The sequence below is a fragment of the Tinamus guttatus genome, unplaced genomic scaffold (assembly GCF_059628265.1).
Source record: "Tinamus guttatus ecotype Peru unplaced genomic scaffold, ASM5962826v1 Tinamus_guttatus_pri_ptg000314l, whole genome shotgun sequence".
NCBI lineage: Eukaryota > Metazoa > Chordata > Aves > Tinamiformes > Tinamidae > Tinamus > Tinamus guttatus.
Window position 1 is genome coordinate 5,167,023 of NW_028288848.1, and position 25,201 is coordinate 5,192,223.

The 25,201-nt window shown below is 49.1% G+C and overlaps 1 protein-coding gene across 2 annotated transcripts in view; it reads left to right on the forward strand.

Annotated features, from left to right (window-relative positions):
- Positions 1-25,201, forward strand: part of SH3PXD2A (SH3 and PX domains 2A) — a 239,068-nt gene that overhangs the window by 64,740 nt on the left and 149,127 nt on the right. For both annotated transcript variants that reach the window (XM_088528649.1, XM_088528650.1), the window contains exon 3: positions 695-770. In XM_088528649.1, coding sequence (XP_088384775.1) covers positions 695-770 — 76 coding nt within the window. The remainder of the gene's footprint in view (positions 1-694; positions 771-25,201) is intronic.

The window sequence follows — 25,201 nt, forward strand, 5'->3', positions numbered from 1 at the left end:
TGGTGGGCAAGATCTTAGCTGAGGTGGGTGAAACTCTGGTTCTAGTGCATCAGAGCTCATGTTCAGCTGAGATTACTGAAAATCATGGTGGCAGGAACCTCAGGGTTCTTTTGCAGTGTGCCCTAGGTATTTTCCAGAGCCCTGCTGCCCTTTCGCTGCTGTCGTCCTCCACGTAGAGCCCATTTGTCTGTCCCTGGAAAGGCAGAAGTGTTCTTAATGGAACAGGGCAGTGGCATTACCTTGCCAGCAAGAAGACAAATAGGTTATTTCATTAAATAACCTCAAAGCTGGCTGCTTCAGCAGCAGTTTTAGCCAGGTGGGTGGCCTGTCACAGGGGCAGGTAAAAGCTGTCTCTCCACCAACCTGGGCAAGCTGTGGATTAGAGACGAAACGTGTGTTGTGTAATGAAGGATGGGAGCCTAATTTTAGAACGGCAGAAAGGCCAGGCTCAGATGTCTGCTTGGGCCCCGTCCCAACCGCCGCGCGCTGCCAGGAACTTGCCCTCCCTTTCTTGGAGTGAACTGTGTCGTACCTTTTTATGTACAGGCTCCCCAGGCTACCAGGCACAGTGATTCCTGCAGTTGCTTTACTTTGTTAATCCTTTTTCAAAACACACGCAGACCGAAAAATCCCCTGTTCCTGAGCGGCCTGTCCATGTCTCCCACCTAAGGAGTTTGTTCTGTTTCCTTTGCAGATGCAGCTGCTGGACAAGTTCCCCATTGAAGGCGGCCAGAAAGACCCCAAGCAAAGAATCATCCCTTTCCTACCAGGTAATACCATGGCAAAAGCCCTATGTTAGAGGGGTAAGAATAGTTGGGGGTTGCCTTTCCAAAACCACCTCCTTTAGTACTGTTTGTGACTGGCCTTACGAACCCCTTTTCCCAGGGAGCTCACATGTGCTGGCGTGGAGTACCAGGTCTCCACATGACAAAATAACTGGCATCGTCTTTAGGGCTCCCAGGGGATCTTGCATCAGCTGTTTAGGCTCAGGTTGCTGCACAAATGGATTCAGTGGCTCCAGGGGGCTCTCCTGAAGAGGTGCAACTGTACGGCCTGAGCCTGGCCTGGGAGGCCTCTGGAGGCCAGAGGAGCTGTTGTCTTCAACATTTCTGGTACAGCAGCCTTGCAAATACTTGCTGTGTAATAAGGAATGAATAATCAGGGTTGTTACTGAGTTGCAAAGGAAACTGAGGGAAGCTTAAATGCAAACAGGGATTTCTGCAGAGCTGGCCAAAAAGATAAGTAAATATCCCCTTGGCCTCGCACTGTCCCTGTGACAGCTTTGTGAGAGGAGCTGCACATGATAGATGTCCTCCCCTCGGGGCAGCCGAACACGCTCGCGTGCAGCTGCTTCCAGCAGCGCCTGCAGGGCTGGCACGGAGGAGCCGAGCCAGCTCGCAGCGTGCAGAGCTCTGCGCTGTCTGCCTGCACGGGCCTGCTCCTGGCGTGGGCTTTGCCTCGCTGCGCTGAGTGTCAGCACAAACGGAGGATTTTCAGCCTCTTAAGGCGTTTGTTCTGTTTTTAGCTGTTAAAAGGAGATCCCAGCTCTTCCCCAAAGCTCTATAAAGGGAAGCTGGGATGGAAGGGCTTAGTCCTCTCCAGGAACATGCTGTGCTCCCTGACACTGCTTGTAGCAGAGCAGCTGCTCCAGACGTGTGGTGAGGACAGCTCTGGGGCTAGCAGGCATGCGAGGACCTGGAGACCAGCAGTTCAAATACGTGACACAAGGATCAGAGCCACAGTAGCCTCCACAGGCGTCGAGAAAGCAGCCCCAGGAACCCCAGGGTTTTGCTGTGTCCAGGCCAGCTGCTGCCAGGGGGAGGTGGTGTTGTCCTCCAGTCCCAATGGAATGGGAACAGGTATCCAAACTTGGCCTGTCTTTCCAGCCATGCCACCAGCAAACTGGTAGATGACTCAGCTTGTGAAATGTCTATGCAATGAGTGTTGGTACTGCTGGCCTGCCCCTCTCGCTATGAAGTGCTTTGAGATCCATCAAAGCAGCATACAGAAATACCAGCAACGTTAGCTGAGATGTTGTATCTGTGTCTGCAGATAACAGTTGTTCCTCCTATATTGACAGCCACTGGCCAATTTATTTTGCTTTACCCTAGAAAAATATTGGCTGAGTCTACATTACCAGTGCTTAGTGTCTGTTTGCTGTTCTCAGCGATGTGTATCCTGACATATGGGTGGGTAATATTTGTGGAGAATGAGGTACATCCCACGTGCCCATTACAACACTTCTCACTCTTCCCACCCTCCAAGAACTTGATGGAGATGGTACTGCTGGGTGTCCCTGAGGGGAAGGGTTGTATCTGGAAAACATTTGGTCTGACTTAGTGTCCCAAAGAGAAGAGCTGCCAGAAGCGAGTAGACCTCAGCTGTATTTAATTTAAAGTATCTGTGATATACGGTCTACTTTTAATATCAAATCTCTGCCTCTTTCTTGTTGAACTGCTGAAAAGCCCTTGTTGCTTTACCGGGGAACAAGGTGACTCAGCTAAATGTCAAACAATGTCAGAGTCTGTTAAATAGCTGCTGTAATTAGAGTACGCATGGCATTTCTGCAGCTTGAGCCATGGATTACTGAAACAAACACCTCGCTATAAACTGTCTTAATTAAAAAACAGCAGGGCAGATGTTTGTACTTAAATCCTACTTTTATGAAGATGTCATGATCTTGCTTGCTTATTATGGGCCTGATTCAAGCAAGCTGGGGTGACTCTGCTTGCCAGGTGCTGGGTGCCCTGCACTTGCCTTTGGCGTGTGCAGCCCGTGGCGCCCTCTCCCCACCGGGCAGACTGCGGAAAGCCGACACGCGCAGCGCGTGGCTGCGGGCGCCCGCGCTTGCCGCCGTGACGCTGGTGCCGGGTGCGCTCCGCAGCTTCCCGAGCACGGCGCGGCCTCCTTGCTGCGCTCCTGACAGCCTGGGCTCGTAGCCTCCGTGGTTTCCTCCCTCCTCTGCAGCATCGTGCCCAAGGTGACGCTGCGGACGCGTCAGTCATGCTGTGCGCGGCCGTCTGCAGCCACCGCGTGCCCGGGGCTGCTGAGGGACTCGTGTGGGGGAGCGCTTGGTGTGGCCTGAGCATGCAGCCTGCAGCAGAGCCACGGGAAAGAAGTCTGCATGGAGAGACAAACTCCTGGACCCTTTTTGGTCCGCTCCCTGGATGGAGACAGGACACGCAGGGGGTCTCCCTGGGGGGAAAGCAAGTTCCTGCACCCCCTTCCCACAGGCAAAGCGCTGCTGCGTGCGCAGTGCTGCTCCGGTGCAGCGCCAGGGTTGTGCTCGGGTGCGCAGCCGGACCAGGAGGCACGATGGGCCTGGAGATCCTGTAGCTTAGGCACCATCTCAGCTTCCCTGGTGGAAAACAAGGATGAAGATCCTTGATCCTTATTTATATGGAAAGCAAAAGGTGCCCCACTGCTCTGTTGTAGAATCCTTCAGTAGATCTCTCTCCCTCCCCTTGTCTACATAAATTGCAAATTCTTGCAGGTTTGCAAAGTGTTTTGCTGCAGATTTCCTCCCTGCTGGGGCACGATGGAGGGGCTGCTGATCACTACTGCTCATCTGACCTGCTACATTTTGGCTGTTACTTTAGCTTTGCACAACAGGCACCTTTTCATTCATCTCAGCTATTTTGCTGTGATTATGGTGTTGCAAATTACTAGGCAAAACGCATATCTGTTAGGTCATTTGAGCTTTTTTTTTTTTTTTAATTCTTTTTTTTTTTTTTGATGATGATGGTTTTTTTGGTTTTTTTTTGTATGTGAAAGCAGGGAATGTGTAGCAGAATTTGGACCTTTGCCCTCCTAAGAGAGTCCATTCTGAGTTCAGCAGCAGGAAAGTGCTGTTTTTCTTTTCTTTAGACACCTATATCATGTTTTTATCATTTTCTTTCTTCAAATGTTTTCCCTTCTTTTCCCTCCTGTGCAAGTACAGACTCCACAGCTTTCCTTGAAATGAAGAGGAGCAAGGAGCTAATCAAGGGGACAGTGCCTGATAGTCCCATGAAAGATGCCTGTGGATTATTTTGTGCTCTTTGAGACTCACTCCCCACAAATTTTGAGGGCTTTTTTCATACTGAAATGGTAAATGTACATTTTTTCCTCATCTTTTCTTAATTCATGTTCTTTCCATAAGTTTTTCTTTTCTGCTCCCAAATTTCCCTTTTCACTGCCAGAAAGGCCTGGTTCAGGAGGTGAGGCATGACAAAACCAAACAGTGAAATCTGTGGGGGAGGCCAGAGAACATAACTTTTTTCTTTTTTTTTTTAATTGGTGGTAAGAGATTTTGGCTTGTGAGGATGGAGGGAGATCATGGAAGAGTTAGAATAAAATATGCCACAAACCCCCTTTCTGGATCCTGGACAGTTTGTGACTGCAAGAAGACATGAATGGCAAGAGATGGAAGAGACCCTTGATTAGGGTGAAATGCCCTGAAATTTGCCAGCAAACCAGTCTTTTTCTGGAGGTCTGAAGGGTGGCCCATCTCCGAGTCAATGCAGAGGGACCTAGTGTGGTGGATGAAGTGACACAGGCAATTTCCTGGCTGTATCGTGGCCTGCTGACCTGGCTCTTTCCTTGAGGACATGTGTTGGAAGTAAAGGGCACCTGCCCATAGCTGGCAAACATCCATGTGGCTGACCTGGGCGAGCAGGGTCTGTTCCTCCACTGCTGCACTTCTGTGTTCAGTCCCTCTTTAATTTTCCCTCTTAATTTTTCCCTGGAGCTGTTGGCAGGGAAGGAACCGCGGTGCTGCTCCTCTCCTTGACTGCTGTCTCCTTTAATGGCGCCTCACGTGAGGGAGAAGCCCCGGCGCCATCCCCTCGGAGCCGCGGGCTCCTCTCCTCCCGCGCTCCCTCTGCACCGGCCACCGGAGGCACCCCGGGCCCAGTGGTGGGAAAGGGCAGCGGGAGGCGCGGGGAAAGGGCGGCTGAGGCGCCGCGCGCGGGCCGGGCCGCATTGAGCGCAGCGGGGACGTGCCCCGACAGCACCGCCCAGGCACCTGGGCTGGCGCGGGCGCGGGAGGCGGGGAGCGCTGGCAGCAGGCGGGAGCCTCCCCATTTTGCACAATGCCAGAGTCTGGGAATAATCGTTAGCAAACGCCGGCCTGGACCTTCCTCGCCTCCGCTTCTGCCGCTCGCCGGCTGTGCTGGGGAAGTAGATCTCCTGCCGATGAACTGCATCCCAGGTGGCTATGTCTGTCTTTCTGTTTTGGTTTCATGTTTTTCCCCTTCCAAAAATTGCCTGTTCTTTGGGAAGGAGGCAGCTGAGGAGGACTTGAGCAGGTTTGCGACAGCAGGATTTCATCTGTGGCACTGAGAGCGGCTGCTCCTTTCTGGTGTGCATATTCCACCTTCACTGCTTTTGGCTTTTCCGGGCTGGAGGAGAAGCAGCGTTTCGTTCAGAGCTCTCGGGAGGTTGTTCTTGTGCCAAAACAGAGATGACAGGCTGATGCTGATATCCAAGACTGCGGTGACCTTTGCATCCCCTGGTTCATGTCTCCGCCTGTGTAAATCAAGACTAGGATCAGCAAAATTAGAATGTGGCCATGTGTGATTTTGTTACAGATGCTGAGTGTCAACAGCGGTAGTGCGCGCGAGGTGTTTTCTACACAGATCCACCACACCTTACTGAGGCAGAACACACGGTGATTTCAGAGAGCGCTGAAGTTGCCTCAAGAGGACCCTAGAAATCCCAAAGGGATGTTCTTGTTAAAGGCTCTTTTCTCTGTTGCAGAAGCTGTTGCCGCATTGATATTTAAACAGAAATCCATTCCTTGTCTACTGTGGTTCTCTGACAACAAGCTATTAGCTACTTAAACTTCTCTTTAAATCCATGTTGATTTTGTGACCTACATGCAAAAGAATATGAAGAGTGTTGTAACAGTTCAGAGCCAAGCAAAAAGTCATTTCAAGGTTTACAGGAGGAGAAAGAGCAGTTAGACTTACTCAGATCTTGCTTTTTGCATTAAAATATGGGCTAAACCTTCCCAAGCAGCATCCCCTTGGCGTGTGGGCACAGTCCCTGCAGGTGCGACGAGCCCGTACGCAGAGAGGCGCCTCAGCAGGCGCGTGGGCTGAGCCTCAGCCTGCCCTAGAGCAGCCGCGGTGCTGCCGGCCGTCCCGTGCGTGAGGCAGGGAACGATCCCCCGGAGTGAGGGGCTGCGGCGCAGGAGCGGATCGGCCCAGGGAGCTCCTCAGAGAGCCTGGCTGGTGCCCTCTCTGGAGCACAGCCTGCCGTGCCGATCCAGGCCGAGCTGACCTGAGCTGAGCTGTGCTGAGCCAAGCCGAGCCGAGCTGTGCTGACTGGAGCTGAGCTGAGCCGAGCCGGGCCGGGCCGGGCCGGGCTGGGCCAAGCCGAGCTGAGCTGAGCCGTGCCAAGCTGTGCCGAGCTGAGCTGAGCCGAGCCAAGCTGTGCTGACTGGAGCTGAGCTGAGCCGAACCTGGTCAAGCCAGGCTGGGCTGAGCCAAGCTGAGCTGAGCCGTGCCAAGCTGAGCCGAGCTGATTTGAGCCGTGCTGAGCTGGACTGAATTGTGCTGAGCTGAGCTGAGCTGAGCTGTGCTGACTGGAGCTGAGCTGAGCTGAGCCGAGCCGGGCCAGGCCAGGTCAAGCCGGGCTGGACCAAGCTGAGCTGAGCCGAGCTGAGTCGAGCCATGCCAAGCTGAGCCGAGCTGATTTGAGCCGTGCTGAGCTGTGCTGAGCTGAGTCAAGCTGAGCTGAGCTGAGCTGTGCTAAGCTGAGCTGTGCCGAGCTGTGCAGCTGGGAGCTCTTGTCCCCCAGCTCCCTTTCTGCCCCGCTGCCAAAAGCCATGTGGGGGTCCCTGTCCCTGCTTGAGGAGGTGGCGAGGGGACAGAGCGAGAGCCGGCTCTGGGCAGCGTGCCGGGCACTTGGGCTGCAGGAGGGCCCTGAGGGACGGCCGCTCTGGTGTCATTCCCCTTTAATAGCCATTTTGTAGGTTCCTTTCCTGTTCTTAAAGTGCCTGAATGTGAAGGCGCCTTCACGTTTATGACCTAACATTTGGGCCAGGATAGTGTGTCAGCAGGACAGCCAGCAGGTCCTCGGCGGGTTGTCCCTCAGGTTACTTTTGTCCTGTGTGCTGCTGGGCGATGCTGGGCCCCGGGCGAGCCGCTGCTCAGAAACCCCTATTGTTTGAGCCAGCATTTGCCATTGTTTTTGTTTTTTCTATTTTCTGCCCTGTTAAGAGAGCTGCTGCGGAAAATTCATCTCCTGTCCCTCGCCCGAGGAGAATGGATTTCCTGCCGCGCGGCGCTCCAAGGAGAGCGGGGCTGCTGGGAGGAAGCAGCGCGTTGTGGCCCAGCGGCGGGGGGCCGCTCGCTGCCATGCGGGCAGCACGGTTATTTTCCTCGCGTTCCCCGGAGATGTTTTTAGGATTTGAATCTCGTATGGCTGAAAGACTTGCGGAGCATGAGGTCACAGGATGCCCTCAGGCTGCCTCCTATTGAAGAACCTGCAAACAAGGAGCCGTGGACAAGTGGCAGCTTTGAGGTGCCCGGTCCCTGCGAGGACGGAGCGTCTGGAGCCGTTGCCAGCCTTGTGTCATGGAGGGCACCAGGTGCTTCTGGTTTTGCGCTCTGAGCTGTTTCCGAGGCACCTCAGGCCTTCTGGAGGTCTTTGAGCCAAAGCACTTGAGCCAAAGGGCTGATTTTGTTAGAGAAGAAAAGGCCCGGAGGATAAAAAGCTAGGGTTGGTTATTTGGGGTTTTAAATAATAATATATGTAAATATAATAATAAATGTGGGCACTGCTGCTGTTATTTGCTGCGAGTATTTGCTGGGAGTCCCATTGCACTGAGTTCCCCAACGTGTCCAGCCATCCCCTTGCACGGGGACGGCGCGAGAGCAGAGCCAGCACCAAGGGGCCGAGGGCCGGGTTTGATCATGGCTGGTTTGGAAGAGATACCTGCCCTTCCATGCCAACCAGGGAAATGGTGCTGGCTTCCACCCAGGTATCTCTTCCTCCTCTTTCAGCCTTTATTGGCTCCTTCTTCAGCACGTAGATCCCAGATCTATAGGACAGCTGCTGAAGCTACGGACAAAGCCGGACTGGAAGAGCCAAAGCCTACAGAATATTTTTCCGGGCCTTATAGCTGCTTTTCTCACACAGATGAGGACCCAGCATTTTGCTCAAACAGAAACCACCTCTGGGCAGAAATCAGCATATACAGAACATGTTGAGCCTCTTAGGAGACTGTTCTCGTCTCCTGAGGAGAGTTTTGTAATTACCAAGCCACAGTTTCGAGGGAAAACCAAGAATGGAAAGGGTTCTGTTCAGGGTTTGCTTTAAGGTTTGGGGTTTGCCCATATTGCCAGGGCTACATGGACATTTTTTTTTTTCCAAAGCTTAAAATGAGTTTGATACAAGAACAAAAAGTTTGCAGTACGGTATAGCTGCCTGGATTGCTCCAGGAAATACACAAAACTTTTTTGCTCAGAAATTGGTTATGTTTTGATTCTTGTTTTTTAAAAGCAATAAGTAAACACAATTACAGACTTGAAAAGCAGTATGAGCTGTGCTGGGTTCGTCGTCTCCTCAGGCAGCCGCTCCAGATGAGTGTGCCCTCCACTACTATAATTACTTTTTAAAAATAACTCTGGAAGTCTGTAATCTAAAGTGGGTGGTATGTAGCAAGTCTGAGAGTGTTCTGCATGTAAGCCACAGGCTGGGGAGAAGGTGGCTTTATATAAGGGTTCACTTGTCTTCCTCTCTAGGTTGAAGTCTGACTTTTTCCCACAATCCATCAACAAATGACCCATATAATGAAAGTGCTTTTTAGAGCACTAAAAAAGTGGAGTCAAGTCTGCCAGGGGCTATGATGCCTTTGCAGTCCCCCAGGCTCTAGATAGTCCCTCTAGATGTTATTTCTCTGCCACATCTTGTCTCTGTTGTATTCAGTTTTAAACTGCGTAGGCAATATAGGAGAGCAGAGCCCAGCCGAGTTTCACAGCTAACTAATAGTCCAGACCTCTGAATCTGTTTTCAACCCACTTTGCCTTCTGGCTGGACCAGCTGATTTATTTATATAGTGACATGCTTAAAATAGGATGTGATTATTTTTTTTTCCTGAGGATTTGAAAACAATGAAGCTGGGAATTTGCTGCGCAATCGCAAGGAATTTCTCAACTACTTTATTTTCTCTATTTATTAAGCTTTTAGGGGTGCTGCTGTTCCTAAGAGCGGTGTTTTTGCAGAGGTCACCGTGCCGCAACACAGCTATTTTCAGGCTCTTGTGAACCAGCTTGTTCTTGCTCATAAGGGGATCTTTATGCTGGTGAGCAGGGTGAGGGGAGCAGCACGGGCAGGCATTGCCAAACTGGATCTACCTCCCCTGCAGTGAAATAACCCATGGCAGCGTCAGCCCCTCGGCGAGCTTTGTAGAGCTGTAAGTCCCATTTAGAGGGAAAACCGAGGTGGAGAGAGGGAAATAGCACGGGAATTAGAAAGAGGAAGCCAAGGGTAGGTAGCTGAGGGAAAAGAAAGTAAGTCGTAGAAGTGGGAAATTCAATCCTCTCGAGCTTCTCCCATTCACAGAGGTGCTAATACGGCCTCTGGCCTGTCCTCAGCGGAGGTAATTAATGTTTTGCTCTCAGGTTTCCCTGGGTCTGAAGTTAAGCACTCTCACCCTGTCGTTTGCGTCCAGGGTTTTGCCACCTCCAAATAAAGAGCAGAAAATTACATCCCATCTGATTTTACATCCTAAACACTGGCAAGTTCAGACTTGCAGGTTCCCTCTCAGATCTGGGGCTGTGAGCGGTGCAGGTTTGACCCAGAATAAACAAGAAGGCCTCGATCTGCCTTGGCAGTTCGTGTTTTTTTGCTGCCACACGCGGAGCACATGGGAAAAGCATTTACAGCCATTCCCCTGTACAATATAAAGTATTCTCGGCCGAACCCTGCCGCTACCAGGCAGCGCGTGCGCAGCCGTGGCTGTGAAACAGGTTTCCTCCCGGGATGGAGAGCTCTCCTACGGCTGGCTGTGCTTTGGCAGCGTCTCCGTGTTGCCCTGGCCGGGACGTCTGCTCCAAAGCGGCATCAGCAGCGCCGGGAGCCCTGGGGTCCCCACGGGAGCTGCTCCGCGGTGCTGTGGGCCGCGTGGGACACAGGGAGCTGGTTTCCTGCGCCACTGTGAAAGCAGCAGGGAGAAAACACCGAGCAGGGCAAGGAGGGCCCTGGTGTGTAAATATTTACCTTTGAGCCACGTCCTCGCTGCCCCCTCCTCCTGTTTTTGGGGTGGGGAGCTGCGGGCCGGGACGAGAAGGGCTCTGTCACAGGGCTGGGGGGACACAGGGCTCTCCGCGAGCCGGGCTGTTCCGGCGCATGGTCCCTGCAGCCTCTTGCACACTGGGCGTCCCTCCCGCGTGTGCACAGGGCCTGAGGGGTGGCTGCATCCCACAGTGCCCAAGCTCCCTCCATCCTCTACATCCCCACGGGGAGTCACCTGTGTACGGAGCGATTTGGTGCCGGTGCTGACCCGCTGGTGGGTCCCAGCGCGTTCTGCTTTGCTGGTGGTGCCATGCAAGCAAAGAGTTGCACCCCTCTGCTTCATGCAAGGGGTTGATGTGGTTGAGCTGGGACCTCTCAACTTTCCCCCCATCTGTCATCGAGAGCCTCTCGGCTAAGGCCGTTGCTCCCCTGGTACAGCAACAGTGTCTGGTGAAGAAACACCAGGGATTTGGTGTTGCGGGTTAATTCTGCTGCTGGCCCTTAAAGCCCCATCCATGCTCAGATGACATCTTTTTTTATCTTGGGCAGGGACCAAGGTTAAGAAGACAAGGAAGGCAGGTTAGTTAAAATATGTCAAAGTCTCTTGGGTGTAAGTAAAGACTATAAATAAAAGTCTTTTAAGTTGGAAAAGAGCTTTTGAGCGATAGGATCAGCTTCAGTTTAGTCCAAATATTGCTTTGTGCCATTAAGCTGTTATCAGGTTTGGGTTCAGTTGGAACAGTTTTATGGCTTTAATGCAGCGGGAACAGTCGTGGCCTTTGTGCAAGGAAAGCATTTCCCCCGAAAGGTTTGCAGAGGAGACCACTGTGCTGTGCCGGCGGGCAGGAGCCCGGGGTGAGACTGCATGGGAAGGAGTAACAGTGGGAATGACCCTTTCTGACTCTTTTCATTGACCGTTCCAAAGTAACTACAAAACCTAAGAGTCTGTACCGTTAACAATGAAAAGTAAATGAGGTTTAGTTTTACATTCCTATTAAGGGATCCTCAATCTTGGTAATAAAAGTTAAACATTTTTACTTACTTCCTCCTGTTAAGCTGCAAACATGCCTGATTCAGCAATGTCTTGAGGTGATTTGTCAGGATGAGAAAATAACTCACATCCCTCTTCCTCTTGGGATTAATGGGGAACTAAAATAATCCTGTACCCATAATATTATTTCAGTTGGGTTTGCATAATAGCCTGGAAATGGTTTTACTCGATGCAGTGCTTTGTAATTAGAGTGTTTCATCCTTTGAAGTGAGGTTAATTCATGCCACAGAGTCAGATCTGGACAAATAATAAAATACAGATTTAATTTTTTTTTTCGGTTCCTCTTAACTAGCCTTCTTTTCTCGAGCCAATTTCCACTAAGGTTAATTAGAAGTGAGAGGATTTTGGTGCTGTTTCCTTAGATATCCAGCACCATCAGAGTCAGACAAGCCTGGCTGCACATTCGTATTGCAGTTAGTGTGGCCATGGATGGTTGAGTTTCTCTGGGTGCTCACACTCCAATTTAATCTGCTGTGGTCCACATGGGCCATCCCAGCAGATTTATTTTCAGATGTGCTAAATCCCACCTGTAAAAGCAGGCACTGGGGCTCCCCTGGGCAAGAGCCACGGCCCGTGTTGTGGCCCGCGGGGCACAAGAGCTTCCACAGCCACCAGCCGGGCCCTTCCTCCTGGCCGGCGTTAGAGAAAGTGAGAGAAATCAGGTTCCCAGTGATTGCTTACAAGCTGCAAGCGAGGCACATGTGTAAATATTTTCAGGGTCACAACTTTGCTGTTTATTTTCAATGCACTTTGTTATTAGTAATAATTTTTCAAGAGATTGAAATCCCACCCATAGTGTCTGTAGTATCAAGCCTACTTAGCTCCAACCTCTGCTCCCAGCAGTATCACTGTGTTTCCCATTGACTTCAGCAGAGCAGTTACAGCGGGCGCAAGTGCTTTCAAAAACTCTTTCCCTGTGTGTTTTTGTGCATCAAGCCCATGAGTGCAGCTGCTGGGGTATCTGACACTGCAATGGTGGTGGTGACCTAGGTTTTTAACAGACTTAAGGCTGAAATCAACCCGATAAAAAGGCTAAGATGTGATAAAGCCAAGCAAAGGGAGGTTGCTTTCTTTTTCAGAAAAAAAAAAAAGTGCCTGTCAGAAACACTGTCAGAAGTGTTTTGAAAAAAGGAGATGTAAGGTCTGGGGAGGCAGGTGGGATTTCAAGGGTCCAGCTCAAGCCTCTGCTTCCCCCACACTTACCTTCCTTATTGGAAAAGAATACAGAAAAAAGTATAGAAGCTAGAACTGCTGCATCTCCCCACGGTGTGAAATGAATAAATCCATAAAATCTTGTGTAGCGCTCAAATCACCCTTCAAGTGCTTTTATAATTACCTATGACAGACTGGGGCCGTTACCACCAGTGTTTAAAGTCTCGGCGCTCACATCTGCTTGCAGATGTCCTCCGGAGCAGGGTGGTCCGTCGCTGTAACAGCCGTGATAAATACTTGGCTCTCACGCGTTGGATTAATCCTCATCACGTTGTCCTCCGTCCCGCCGCAGGTCAGCTCCGCTCGTCACCCCCTTGGGTTGTCTGCCCCGGGCCCCTCGGTTTTGCAGTGGGACCCGCACCTTGTTCTGCCATGTCAGCATGCGGGAATCAGGCGGTTCCGAAAACACGACCGGGTGGGCAAGAGCCCTGGCTCCGTCCGTCCGTCCGTCCATCCGCACGGAGCTTTCTGGGCACGGCTGCCCAGCGCGGGTCAGCACCTGCGCTGCCTTCGTCCACGCTGCCCCAGTGCTCTTGGAAAAGAGAGTGCAGGCGTTATAATCCCCTGGGAAGCCCTCAAGTTGGCAGGACTTTTGTGTTTTTTTCCCTCCTGCTCTTTTATTTTCATAAGCCTATACATTGACTTTATTTCCCTCACAAGTTTCTAGGGTAGGAGACTGCTATTCATCCGCTTTTAATTAAAGCAATATAGGGAATTGGGCCTTTCGCAGGGGTGGTTCTGGTGATTGCGAGGAGTGTTTTTGTTAGTTTTCCTCCCTTCTGAGTAAATATTTGCAAGTGTAAGTTTGAGCTTAGGCTTTTTAATCACTGAGGAGTTAAATTACGACATTATGGTGAATTGATTCCTCTGCACAAGAAAAATCTGCCCTTTGCTGCTGTGTGCAATAGTGTAGCTAAGAGAAGGGATTTAGCTGCATCTTCCTTAGGGGGCAAGGAAAAGAGGGGTATAATTTTGAGGATCAGAGGGCTGAGGCAGTTGGCAAGGGCCCAAGGGGAGCTCTGGTGCCTGGCAGAGCCCAGCATCGCTCGTGCAGGTGCTTTGCTCTCTCTTGCTCACTTTTTGTCCCGCTTCATAGCGATGCTCTCCGGCTCTCCTAAAACACAGCCCCTTTGCTAGGCTGCGAGGAACAAGGGGTAGGAACCTCCCACTGGGACACGGGGTCACAGATGGGGCTTGGCTGCAGCGTGAGTGCTGGGGAGCCGGTGAGAGGCCCCTTCCCAAGGCAAGGAGTATTCCGGGTGGGCAAGCACAGTGTCCCCACAGCGGCTCCTGCTCTGGCCTGGGAAGCCGCCGGCTCTTGCTGTTTCCTCAGGATCATTTCATGGAGTACAAGGCTCCAGCAGGAAATTTTCAGAAGTGCCCAAGTATCTTCTGACCTCGGCTCCTGTTTTCTACAGCGCCCATGTGTTGCAGGGCCTTGTGTGTGTGTGTGCTCGGAAACGTGGCTTCAGTTTTGAGCCGGTTCGCTCTTCTAGTACAATGGGAGGAAAGGGATTACCCTGTGTCTGGGCTCATCAGGACGCTGCTGGAAGGCCTCTATTTACTGGCGGGCCCTTGCGGAGGGGGATGATCCTCTTCCCCAGTGCTGGCTTTTATGTTTTGCTCCTGCTGTCCTGCATTTTGCTCCTTTCTTGCACAGGGACATTCCCTGGGCTTTGCCAGTCCCTGAGCTGTCCATGGGGACTTGGGGTGCAGGTGGGCAGCCCGTGCGGGTGCCTGTCACCCTTCCTTCATCTCCATCAGCTCCATCTCCGCGCCAGGATGGGCTCAAGGGGCTGCCCGTCCAGCTCTGCTCCTTCCTTCCCTCTCCTGTAGCAGGCTGTGTCCCCCTGCAGCCCTGTCCCGTGTCCCCAGGGACGCCCCGGCGCTGCACGTGTTTCCGATCTCGCTGCGGCCGCCCCGAGCCGTGTTCTCACCTGGAGCGGGGAGACGTCGCCACTGATGTCAGCCCCGGTGCTTTTGATTCCCGGCTCTGCTGCGCCCGGGCTCCGCGCTCATTAGCGTCGCTGTCGGTTGGAAATGTCTGCTTCCTTCCCTGGACGCCTGGAAAGGGCCAAGAAAGAATTTTTTTTCTGTTTATCATTTATGAAGCCTCTGGTTCCTCTAGGGTATTTTTTTCTTGTGGTTTTGTTACTAATGTAGATATCCTGGGGGTTATAAAATGATCTAAAGCAATCTGCCCTGTTGAGTTGACTCAGAAGTGACCCTGTCGAATCACTTGCAGGCAGTCTAGCTGTCTGAAGAGTTAACGGCATGGACTGATCTGCTTGTGATTAAATACGAAATGTTCTGTATGTCTTCAGAAATAACAGAAATAAATTAGATTTTGTTGTATGGTGGATGTTTTTGAAAAGGTCATTTCATTCTTCTCTTTTCAAGTAATGGATATAATAAACTCCAGCACAAAGTCTGAAATGTACCTGTCTTGCCTCTTGGCACATGACAATAGATTAATAAATTACCAGTTGAAATGTCACCTGAAGAAAAATCAAAAAACTTGGTGAACCGCTGACAAAAAAGGACTAATTTGTGAGTGAACAAGGCTAATTTGGTACTTGCTCCTGGTAAATAACATGCACAACAAGGTACTTAAACATACTTGAGTATCAACTCAGAGTGGTTTAAGGATCTGCTCTAGATTCATATGGCTTTCCTTTAAGAGAAGGGAAGATAGGAAGAATATGCTGGAAAGTATATATTTTTTACATGCTGAATTTGTATGTATAAATTAACGCTTGATCCAGCGTCAGCGAGTGAGTGGAATCCTGTCAATTCTACTACAATCTGGACAGGATCTGTAGCAATGTTTAAGAGTGTTAACTCCATCTCCTTGCTCGTGATCCTTTGTTCTCCCATTGATCTACTCATCACCTTGTCCCATACTCATCCCATTAGGTTCACCTTGGAGACCAAGGCCACTGGAACTGGTTCTTTGCTTCAGCTGTGTGTTTATATGCATCCAGTGAAACCACGGACTTAGGCCAGGTGGACAGGAGAAACAGTCATGAATCAGGCATGGACTTTTCTACTCATCCTGAATGTACTGAACGTGCATCCTTCCCGCTTGTTGTGGTGCGTGAGAGAGGTAGTGTTAGATTTGGACTGCCAAGGGAGGTGAGATCTATCATAACAGGTTAAACAAACATCTGTCAGGAATGACTTAGATGGAGTTGATTGTGCCTTGAGTCAGAGTAGTGACTTTGCTGCTCTCTTGATCTCCCTTTCAGTTCTCTTTTTCTGTGATTTGGTTGTTCAGATCCATGCTGTGATAATATTCAAGGATCAAGAGTAATTCAGAGCATGTGGAACTGGACATGAAGTGTTGATAGTTTGTGGTTGTGAGATCCTGACCTCAAAAAAAGAAGCATTTTAACCCACCCAGTGGCAGAAACTTCTCAAAATCTAGTGTTCTCCTAAACTGCTCTAGGGGTTTAATCCAAACCCTATGATTTCTGTCTGTGATTTATAAGTGGCACTGGTATAATTCTAGTCACCACAACACCAGTCCCTCAGTTGAATGTGCTCTTTGAAGTGTATGTTTATGAATATTGCATTCAGGAGGTCTCCTGTCACAGAGCAGTCATTGTAGCAATTACAAGAAGCACTTTTTCAAAAAATATTTTCTCCTCCTTCTCTTCTCATCCCTATGACTTTCTGCAAGGAAAAATCCCAGTCTTTCAAATCCACTTGCAACTAGATGGATTAGTGTAATGTGGAGGTAACATTACAGTGTTTTATCCGTCTGCCCTTCTCTCCTGGCCCCGTTCACTCTGCACCCCAGATCAAGGGCTGAAATTGCCCAACATGTCTACACCCAATGCAGCACCTCGGAGTTGCTGGAGGGTCCTTGGAATTGTGTTTTATGTTGCTTGCAATCTGGTAGTTTCAATATATGGCTTGCTTTTTGTCATTTTTTATAGGTGCTGCGTGTTAATTCAAATGCTTGGCACCTCTGGAGCCTGTTTTATGCACTATCTTGTTCAGGAGTCGCATGGGAGCGGGCGTTTTCGCTGTGCAGTCTGTGGATGTGTGCAGGGCACAGATCAATGCCACTGACTGTGTTTGTGGAGTGTCTGGGACGGGGGGTTCTGCTCTGGCAGTAACTATTTTGGGAAATATCTTCCAGATGAAGTGAGCAAGAAGGTTCCTTGCAGCAGGCCCAGCTCCTTTGCCCCAGCTCTCCCTGCCCTCACCCCCCTGGTTATGAAGTGACATTTCCCCTCTCCCTTCCCCACGTTGACCTCCAGAAAGGACCCTCTCTCATCCCACCCAAGGAAAGCGCAAGGGCTTTTTCTGCTCAAATCAGCATAGAAAAATGTTACGTGGGCTGAAGCTGAATTCCATTCAAACATAAATAGAGTAGCATGCCCCAGAATATCTTTTCAGTCTAAATCCTGCTCAGCAGTCAAAAGTCCCGAGTACCAATAAAGTCCCTGACTAATGAACGTTACTCAGTTCCTCTGGGTGCCTAGCTAGGGGTACTCATAGTTTCCAGTCATACGATTGCTCCTTTTTACTTTAAACAGTCCTGTGTTCCTTAAGTCTTCCAACCTTAAAGAAACATTGAGTAGTTTGTGTTCTGCCTCTCATGGTAAAGTTAAAGGATCCCGGAGACACTGATCTTTTTCTTTTTGTTGCCTTTCCTGCTACCTGGAAACACCTTCTTTATCCCTGGTGCCAGATGAACAGTTAGCTTTCCAGCTTATTTTCCCTCACCCCTTCTGAGTCGCTTTTCTTGCCCCTTTGCCACTGGAACTGAGAACACAGAATCAGGATTTCTGAAGCGGAGGTGTTTCTCTGAGATACATAGAGGAGCATTGGCACCAAAACCTTTGCTCTAAACCCTGGATATTTGATGGGGAGAGAAGAAAGGATTGAAATCCGGAAGCTGAGCTGAAACTTTGCAAAAAGATCTCACTGAGAAAGCTTAGGAGAGGAGAGCCCCTAGGCTCTGGTCCCTGTGAGTTTTGAGTCCCTGTGGAGATACCAGGGACAGCCAGCGCCCAGAGTGGGCATTAGCCTGGTGCACGAGGGGCCCCATGTTCAACTTCTTGTGCCCTCTTATAGGAGTTTGCCTGCAAGAATAAAACCTGCCCTATTTTATACGCGTGTGCTTTGAGCTGCACAGCTGCAGGTAGGTGTCTCACAGCGGTTAATCTTCCCTTGATGATGCCTCTGTCAGGGGGAGATGGTGCTGCCCGCGCCTGAGAGGCATTTCCCCTTTGCAAAAATGATGCCAAAGGACACTTAGCGTATGCGAAAGCTGTGACTGAAATCTCCTGGAGGTGGGTTCCGAGATAAGCAGGTACAGAGCCCGTCAGACAGTGTGATTTTGGTGCTGTGCCCTGCTGGCACATGCCACTGTTTCCATTGTGAGCAGGTGGGCATTGCATAAAAGCAGTGAAATCCCCAGCCAGGGAAACATCTCCCTCTCGGGGTCTAACAGGATGAATTGGGATGGCAACACTACACCTCAGATTGTGACAAGGGATAAAGAAGAATCCCATGGCCAATTGACCATGGCAAATCCAATTCAAACTGCAAAGGGATATTTTTCCTCCCATTAGGCAGAATGTGATTAATTTCCCATGTGGAAAATTGTTCAAGACAGACGTGCTTGTAAATTATGGCATAAGAGATCCTATTACTGCAAGCTCCATCGAAACCCACTATGCCTCCCAAAATAGCAATAAGAAGATAATTATATTAACAGCCTTTATTTTATTTGATGTATGACTGACATAGGCCTTAAGCTTGTTTTCTGCTAGATAGGAGCCTCCATTTAAGGATGGGTGCTTTGACATTTGTGGACATTAAAGTAATTCTTGGGTTTTGATATTTCAAATTGAAAGTATTACAGGGAAGTTTTTAAAATAGGTGATTGAAAGCCAGCGAGTGCAAACGAGCATGTGGGTTAAAATGATACATCCTCTGGGCATGAAGAGTAAAGAACTTCATATCCAAAAAAGACATGGAGTTTTACTAGCAGGGACTCCTAAAGGATCTGTTGTGGGATCCGCGCTGTTCAGCATAGGGTACATAAGTTGTATAACTCACTTAGCTGATCATACTTGCAGCTGGAGCTCGTGATACTTTGTGGTAAAAAAGCAATTCAATATATTTAAGTGCAAAGCAATGCTTATTGGAGGGGGAAGGAAGACTGTTGGAATCAGTGAAGATGTCAGTTGTCTTGTGGATGGTTCCATCCAGAAAGCAACCAGAAAGCCAAATGTGTTAAAAAGAATTAGGCAAAGAAGGAAGAGTAAAACACAGAGCTTCAGCTGCATAAATCCACAGTCCTCCTGTCTGGATTACAGTGTGCACTTCTGCTCATTGCATCTCAAAAGCCCATAAAGTGCTGAGAAGGATAACAGAGGTGATTATAGGGGTGAATTGGCTTCTCTATGATAGGAATAAATAGTCTAGAAGTCTTCAGTCTGAAACAGAGGTAATGGGTGGGATATCATAGAAGTTTGTGAAACCATGAAGAATTTGAGAAGGTGACTAGGCCGTGATATTTTACCATTTCTTAGCATACAAAAGCAGGTGCAGCCTGTGAAATTTGGAAAACAAGCTTTAAGTGAACAAAAGGAAGTATGTGATCACATGCAATGTGATTAAGTTACAAAATTCATTGCCAGAAGACTCTATGGGGACCTCTATCCTTGTGGTTTCAAAAATGTACTAGAGCATTTTTTTGTAGGATGGAGCCAAAAGTAGTTATTAACCATGATTTCTTAGCTCAGAAAAACTAACCACTGATGTGCAGGAATGAGGAGTGTGTATCAGAAGAAGGCTCCCACTGCATGTGTACTCTTCTTGAATTTCTTCCCCATCTTTTATTGCCCATTTTTTCAGACCACATCCTGGGCTGCAGAGATCTTTGGCCCAAACAAAGGAAACAGTCCTGCAATAAAGTGGACTAAAGCTTCTGTCCCTTGTCACTGTGTTATAACGAGCAGTGACACTGCTTTCCTGCACTAAGATGCTGAGGACAGGGATGATAATTCTCCATCTGGAAACGGAGGCGGTATCTGTCCATTCTTAGGCTTGTACTTGGAGACCACAAATCTGCAGGCTGGACCACCCCAGAGGGGTTGTATGAGGAGCCTGATAGTGGGACTTTATAACTCTGGCCAGACCTGCATAGCATTGCACACCAGGACACAAAGGCAAACAGCATTTGGGGAGCTGCCATTCCTGTGTGGTGGCACTGAGAGAGAAAGACGAGTTTATTTGGCTGTGTGTATTTTGTTAGCAGTCGGTCCCGTTTGGCAGCTTAGTGTCTCGGTGGCTTCAAATGCAATTAATCACAGCCCAAAAGGGTAATTATCAGCTCACATTCCTAATTCAGATTTCTGTGCCTATTCGTTTTAATGTTTTTTCTTTAATTTAGTAATAAAGTTGGGGTTATTTTGATGTCTTTATGCTGCTGGCCCAGTGATCCTTATTAAAAATAAAAAATAGCAAACCATTTGTTTCCAGTTCCCTTTTTTTTGCCTTCTTACTGGGAAATAAAAAGGACATATTAACCATGAAAGGAAGACAAAGAGTGCATAGGCCCTGCTGTCACCTTTGCTGAAGGCACTTTTCCTTTTGGAGGGTGAGTAATTGGTTAGAACATTAATCCCTGAAAGAGGCTTTTTATTCGGCAGCTTGCAGCGGGGAAAGCTGTTGGTGTCTGACAGTGCTGTTTTTCCTTTGCTCTGACATGGGCCCTTTGCTAATCACAGGGGAAGGTCGCTCTGGCAAAGGAGGCAAACTTCAGTCCTCTCTAAAACATGTGTGATGTGAGGAGGGGATGGCTGAGTCTTCTACTCAGGGCAACCCTTCAAAAATGTTTCTTACCTAGAGAACAGTGTTCATTCTGCCTTCTGAGCAGAGGTTCTAGTGTGTTGTCCTGGGATCCATCCTCCAAGGAGAGAGGTCTCTTACTTCTCTGGAGACCTGTGAGACACTGAAGCAGACAAGAGCAGGGTACCCAGCGCTTGCTGAGCTCTAGGACAGAAGCTCTGTTGCCCTGCAGTGTTTGTACACCCTTTTGCAGTGCATATACTTGCATGTGCAGGAATCAAGGCGAATAGCCTGAATTTTCATGGGGACTGAACCTCAGCTGTCACACATTGTCAGCAGGCACTGCTGGTGCCAAGTCCTACGTGAGTATAATTTGAATTAGAAGGTCTGAGTTGGAAACGGTGGAAGTACTCACATGTGGAAGAGCTGGGAGTAAAGCAGGTTGATTAGCTGATAAATATTTATGAGATTGTTTCCCTCACCATGATGTTATGCACTAGCAGATGATGAAGTGACTGTGCCTCAGCTGGTTGGAGGTGACTGCCTGTGTGAACACTCTGCTGCTGTGGAGCATTTTGAGTGGGCTTCGCTGGCCATGAAAGGCAGAACGGCCTGAGTATTTGCTGCTGTGCATCTCCAGGTCCGCCATCTAACAGTACCCTCACACTAGCCAAAATGAGCAATTTATCCATGTGTCCTCCAGCTGGGAAGGGGTAGTGTGTGAGGCTTCATGGTCCTGTGGTCAAAAGTTAAAGAAGAGGTGTTGCTGGGTGGCTCAGACCACCGACCTGACCTGAAAAGCTGCTTTGTCCGGCCCCTGGAGATGCGGCCAGGCTGCATGTGCCAGCTGGGCTATGGCGGGGTGAGCGCGGGGCACGCAGGGGGAAGGGCTGCAGGTCGGCCTCAGGAGTCGGCCTGGTGCGGCCTCAGCGTGAGCGCCTTGGTCAGAGCCTGAGTGTCTGCCAGAAGGAGAAGGGCCCTTCTCTCTTCTTCCCTGCATCACAGAAATCAGCTCTCCCTGCCTTAAGACACTCATTCTTGCACCTGCGAAGTCAACAGCAGCTTTGTCAGGGATCAGAGTGGGCACGGAAGAAATCTCTAGAAGAGGTTCCTCTTAATGACACAAAAGAGTAGGACTTGTATTAAAGAGATCTGTTTGGAACCAAAGAATGGTCCTTTGGGCTGGAAATGCTGCCTTGGTCTCCAGATGAGCTTCCAGCCAACTTCAGTCAGTTGTAGTCCAGCAGTTTGCTTCCATATCTGTCTTAGCCTGTCAAAAACTCAGCTTAAACCTAGTCAGGGAGGACTGCTTGGAGGACTCTGGGAGAACACTTCCCTTTAGAAAGAAATAACGCAGCTCTGTTTTGCAGAGCACAGGGGAGTTCATTTCTGAATACTACTCTCTGAAACCCTCGCTGTTGATTTCCAGGCTCTGACAAGCACAGACACCTAGTTGTGTTTGCCGCCGAGTTATTTGTTTGTTTAATTTCTGTGTTAATTGGTGCCTTCCAAATACCACAACTACTCTGAGGAGCAGTGTCCTCACTGATCTCACTGCTGAATTTCACCTCTTGTAGCTTATGTACCTGGCAATTGAGTTAATTGAGGTCCTCCACAGAAGAGATTTCTGCCTCATTTATGACACAAATTGAGGATTTGTCTGTGATTAGAATAAATGCTTAAATAGAAGGATTTTCTGGCTCTGAATGCCAATGCAAATGATAATGGTTCTTTATACATGCGATAAGCAGAGCATTCTAGGGACTGGCTCTATTGCTGTCATTAGCGTGTGCTCATTTTGTGATCATATGAAGTCATCTTCACTTTCCTACCCTTCAATTTCTACTTGCAGTGTTCCTATGAGAGTGTATGTCTTAGCACTGACTTATTGCAAGACCTACCTCCTAACAATAATAAAGGACTTTGATCTACATGGTGTGAGTGCAAATATTATTTTATTCACAGCTCCGGTTCTTAACCAGCTTAAGGGTGGAGTCTCCCAAGTGGTTATTGCCAGTCACGCCAGAGGATGTGGCTAGGACCTTATGATGCTTTTCCAGTGTAGTTTGGCAGGGCTGTGATGCAAATTCTCCTCCCTCCAGGAGGACCTTGCTGCAAGGTCCTGGACCCCCATGGATTTAGCTCAGGGCCCTCCTGCCAGTGAGGCTGGCGCTGACCCAGCGTCTGTGGGCGAGTGTCCCTGGCTTAGTGTCACACTAATGCATTCATGACAAGTCTCAGAAGAAACAGCGAGATCATGGAGATGTTTTAATAGGCTCTGTTCATTATAGGCCCATGCTTAAAAGACTGAGCAGGTACCATATGGGCTTTCTCTTGCAGTCTGTGCCACCACTGTCGGTAGAAAGACTCCTTGATTTCTACGGATGTCAGTGGGCAAGGTGGGAGTTGGTGTGTTTTTGGAAATGGCAAAAGGACAGTTCAATTTGTGTAGCATCCCAGGCATGGTGTAGGGTTTGTTGATCAAAACTTTGGTGCAAAGGCATGTGAGAGACTTGTGTTTTTCCACTGCTGGAAGGGGAGGAGCTGGAGTATCTCAGGTGATCCTAGCATGTCCAACAGCAAATGTGCTGTGTAATACAAACAAGGCCTGGTAGTTCCCTGATTTGTTGGGTCAAACGCAGTGGTCCACATCAATCCTGTGCTGGCCAGGAAGGGAAAGTAACTGTTGAATGCAATGCTGCAGGCTGTCTGTGGACTCCTACTGTCTGCCAGTCACAGACTGTGCAGACAAAAACAGGACACTGGTATCACTTGATATGGGAGATCAACCAGGTGTTTTGGCATGAATGATGAGATGTAGTTGTTGGCATTTTTATGGTCACTTTGGTACCTGATTTTGATGGTTGTTTAAGCCCTATGTTTCCTTATTGGAAGTTTGGAAAAGGATCATTTTGGAGGGTGTCCAATGCAACTGAGGCGGCGGTGGATGTGTAAGTGCTCAGATACTTACCTTAGGGGCGAGGTGTGCAGAGGGAAGGCTGCCGAGGCCCACCCCGCGAGACGGAATGAACGACACTTCAATGTGAAGCAGGTTCAATTCGTTTACTATCCTCTACGGTGTAGCTTTATACAATTCTATCACCTGTAAGCGTACACACGCGCTAAGCAACAGCATTCTCATTGGTTAAGCTATAGTGTCCATGCATAACTAGCTTGCAGCTGGCTGACATTCCTTTCCGATGCTCTATTGCTGGTCCTCCCGGATGCTTATCTGGTTATGGCCGGCCTAGTTCATTAAAAAGTTGCTAACGAGCGTTATCTTCTCCGGGTGGCCTTGGTTCCCATCGCTTCAGTTCCCGGTTCTCACCGCCTCAGCTCCTCGGTTCTCATCACTTCAGCTCCTCAGTTCTCATCACTTCAGCTCCTCGTATTCCTGTAAAAGTGCTAAGGCCCCAACATTTCCCCCTCTTTTTTCAAAAACAGAATTAGCGGTATTATGCATCAAGCGTTGCAAGTATTGGCAAAAGCAAGGTAACATAATCACAAGCACGAGTATAACCATCCCGATCACGCACAAGTGGTACAACATTTCTGTAATCCATGGTCCTAAGCCTAACGATCTGAGCCAATCTTCTAATCCCCAACTTTCTTCCTTCAACTTGTGCAGCCCTTCTTTCAAGAGTGCAATCTTTTTATGGATAGACTCTGAATGATCGGATAAGTTTAAACAACACATACCTTCAAAATCCTCACACCCATGCCCATGTGCTAAAAGCAGAAAATCTACTGCGGCTCTATTCTGCAATACTACATGATTTACACTAGCTACATCTTGCGATAGCTGATCTAAAATGTCTGATGTTAAATTTAATTCATTCCTTGTCCAGCATGCTAGCTGTTTCAAGGAAGTCATTGCTCGTGCGGCAGTGCTCCCTGGGATAAGCAGGGACACGAAGATAGTTTTGACCCTTGACCAAAATCTTGGATCCCCAACTTTTGTACAATCTAACTCATGTATCGATCGTTTCTTCCTTTTGGATACAAAGGTCATCACTTGAGATATATTAGGGTGAAACAAACTCAGTCTCCCCAGATAACACGGACCTCCTTGTGGACTGGACGGTACTCCGTTCCATGCCCGGTCTCCGCATATTAAAAACACTCCTGGTGGTAGCCGTTTTGCAGAGAAGCTCGTTAATTTACATTGGGTATATGTGTGAAGATAAACATCATTAATTTTCAGCCCCGAGTTAACTGTTGCCCATTGCGATGTACTTTCTTCAAGTGCACCTTTGCTATGCAGTTCAAAACTAACCCATCCACCGTTTCGGGTGGTATTTGTGGCATTCAGACTTCCCAACAAGTCTAATTCCTCCGGCGGGGAAGTCAGAGTGCCATTCAGACTTTTAATGATTTCACACTGCCAGCACCCGTCTAACTGTTCTGCCGTTCGCTTTGATCGGTAAGAGCACATAGTAGTATTTAATAGAGTATCATTAAGCACAGCAAAATTAGCTACGTACCCATTGAATTCTTGAGGTTGCCAAACAGGGACTCCTATCAAACAAGTACGAAAAGGGTCTCCTGGACGTTCCAAGCTAAGACAGAAGGCACTTTGGCCTGTCTGATTAGCTATGGTGACCCAAATGTTCTCCCTCTGCTGAATTTCTGTCTGCCATTTCCCCTGCACTATTCCTGTCACTGTTATCAAGATGATTACCAAACAGCTGAACCTGGTCCATTCTGACATCCTGGTCCATTGATTGTTCCTGTCTGTTCCGCAACCACGGTCGTACCCACTTGGCTGGTACCCAGGTCGCTCCATCTCCTGCAAGTACACAAGCATAACCCCGTCCCCACGTAATTAACTCGACTGGACCTTCCCAGATCTGTTTCTGCGGCCAGAAAACTTCTACCTGCACCTTCTTTCCTGAAAGA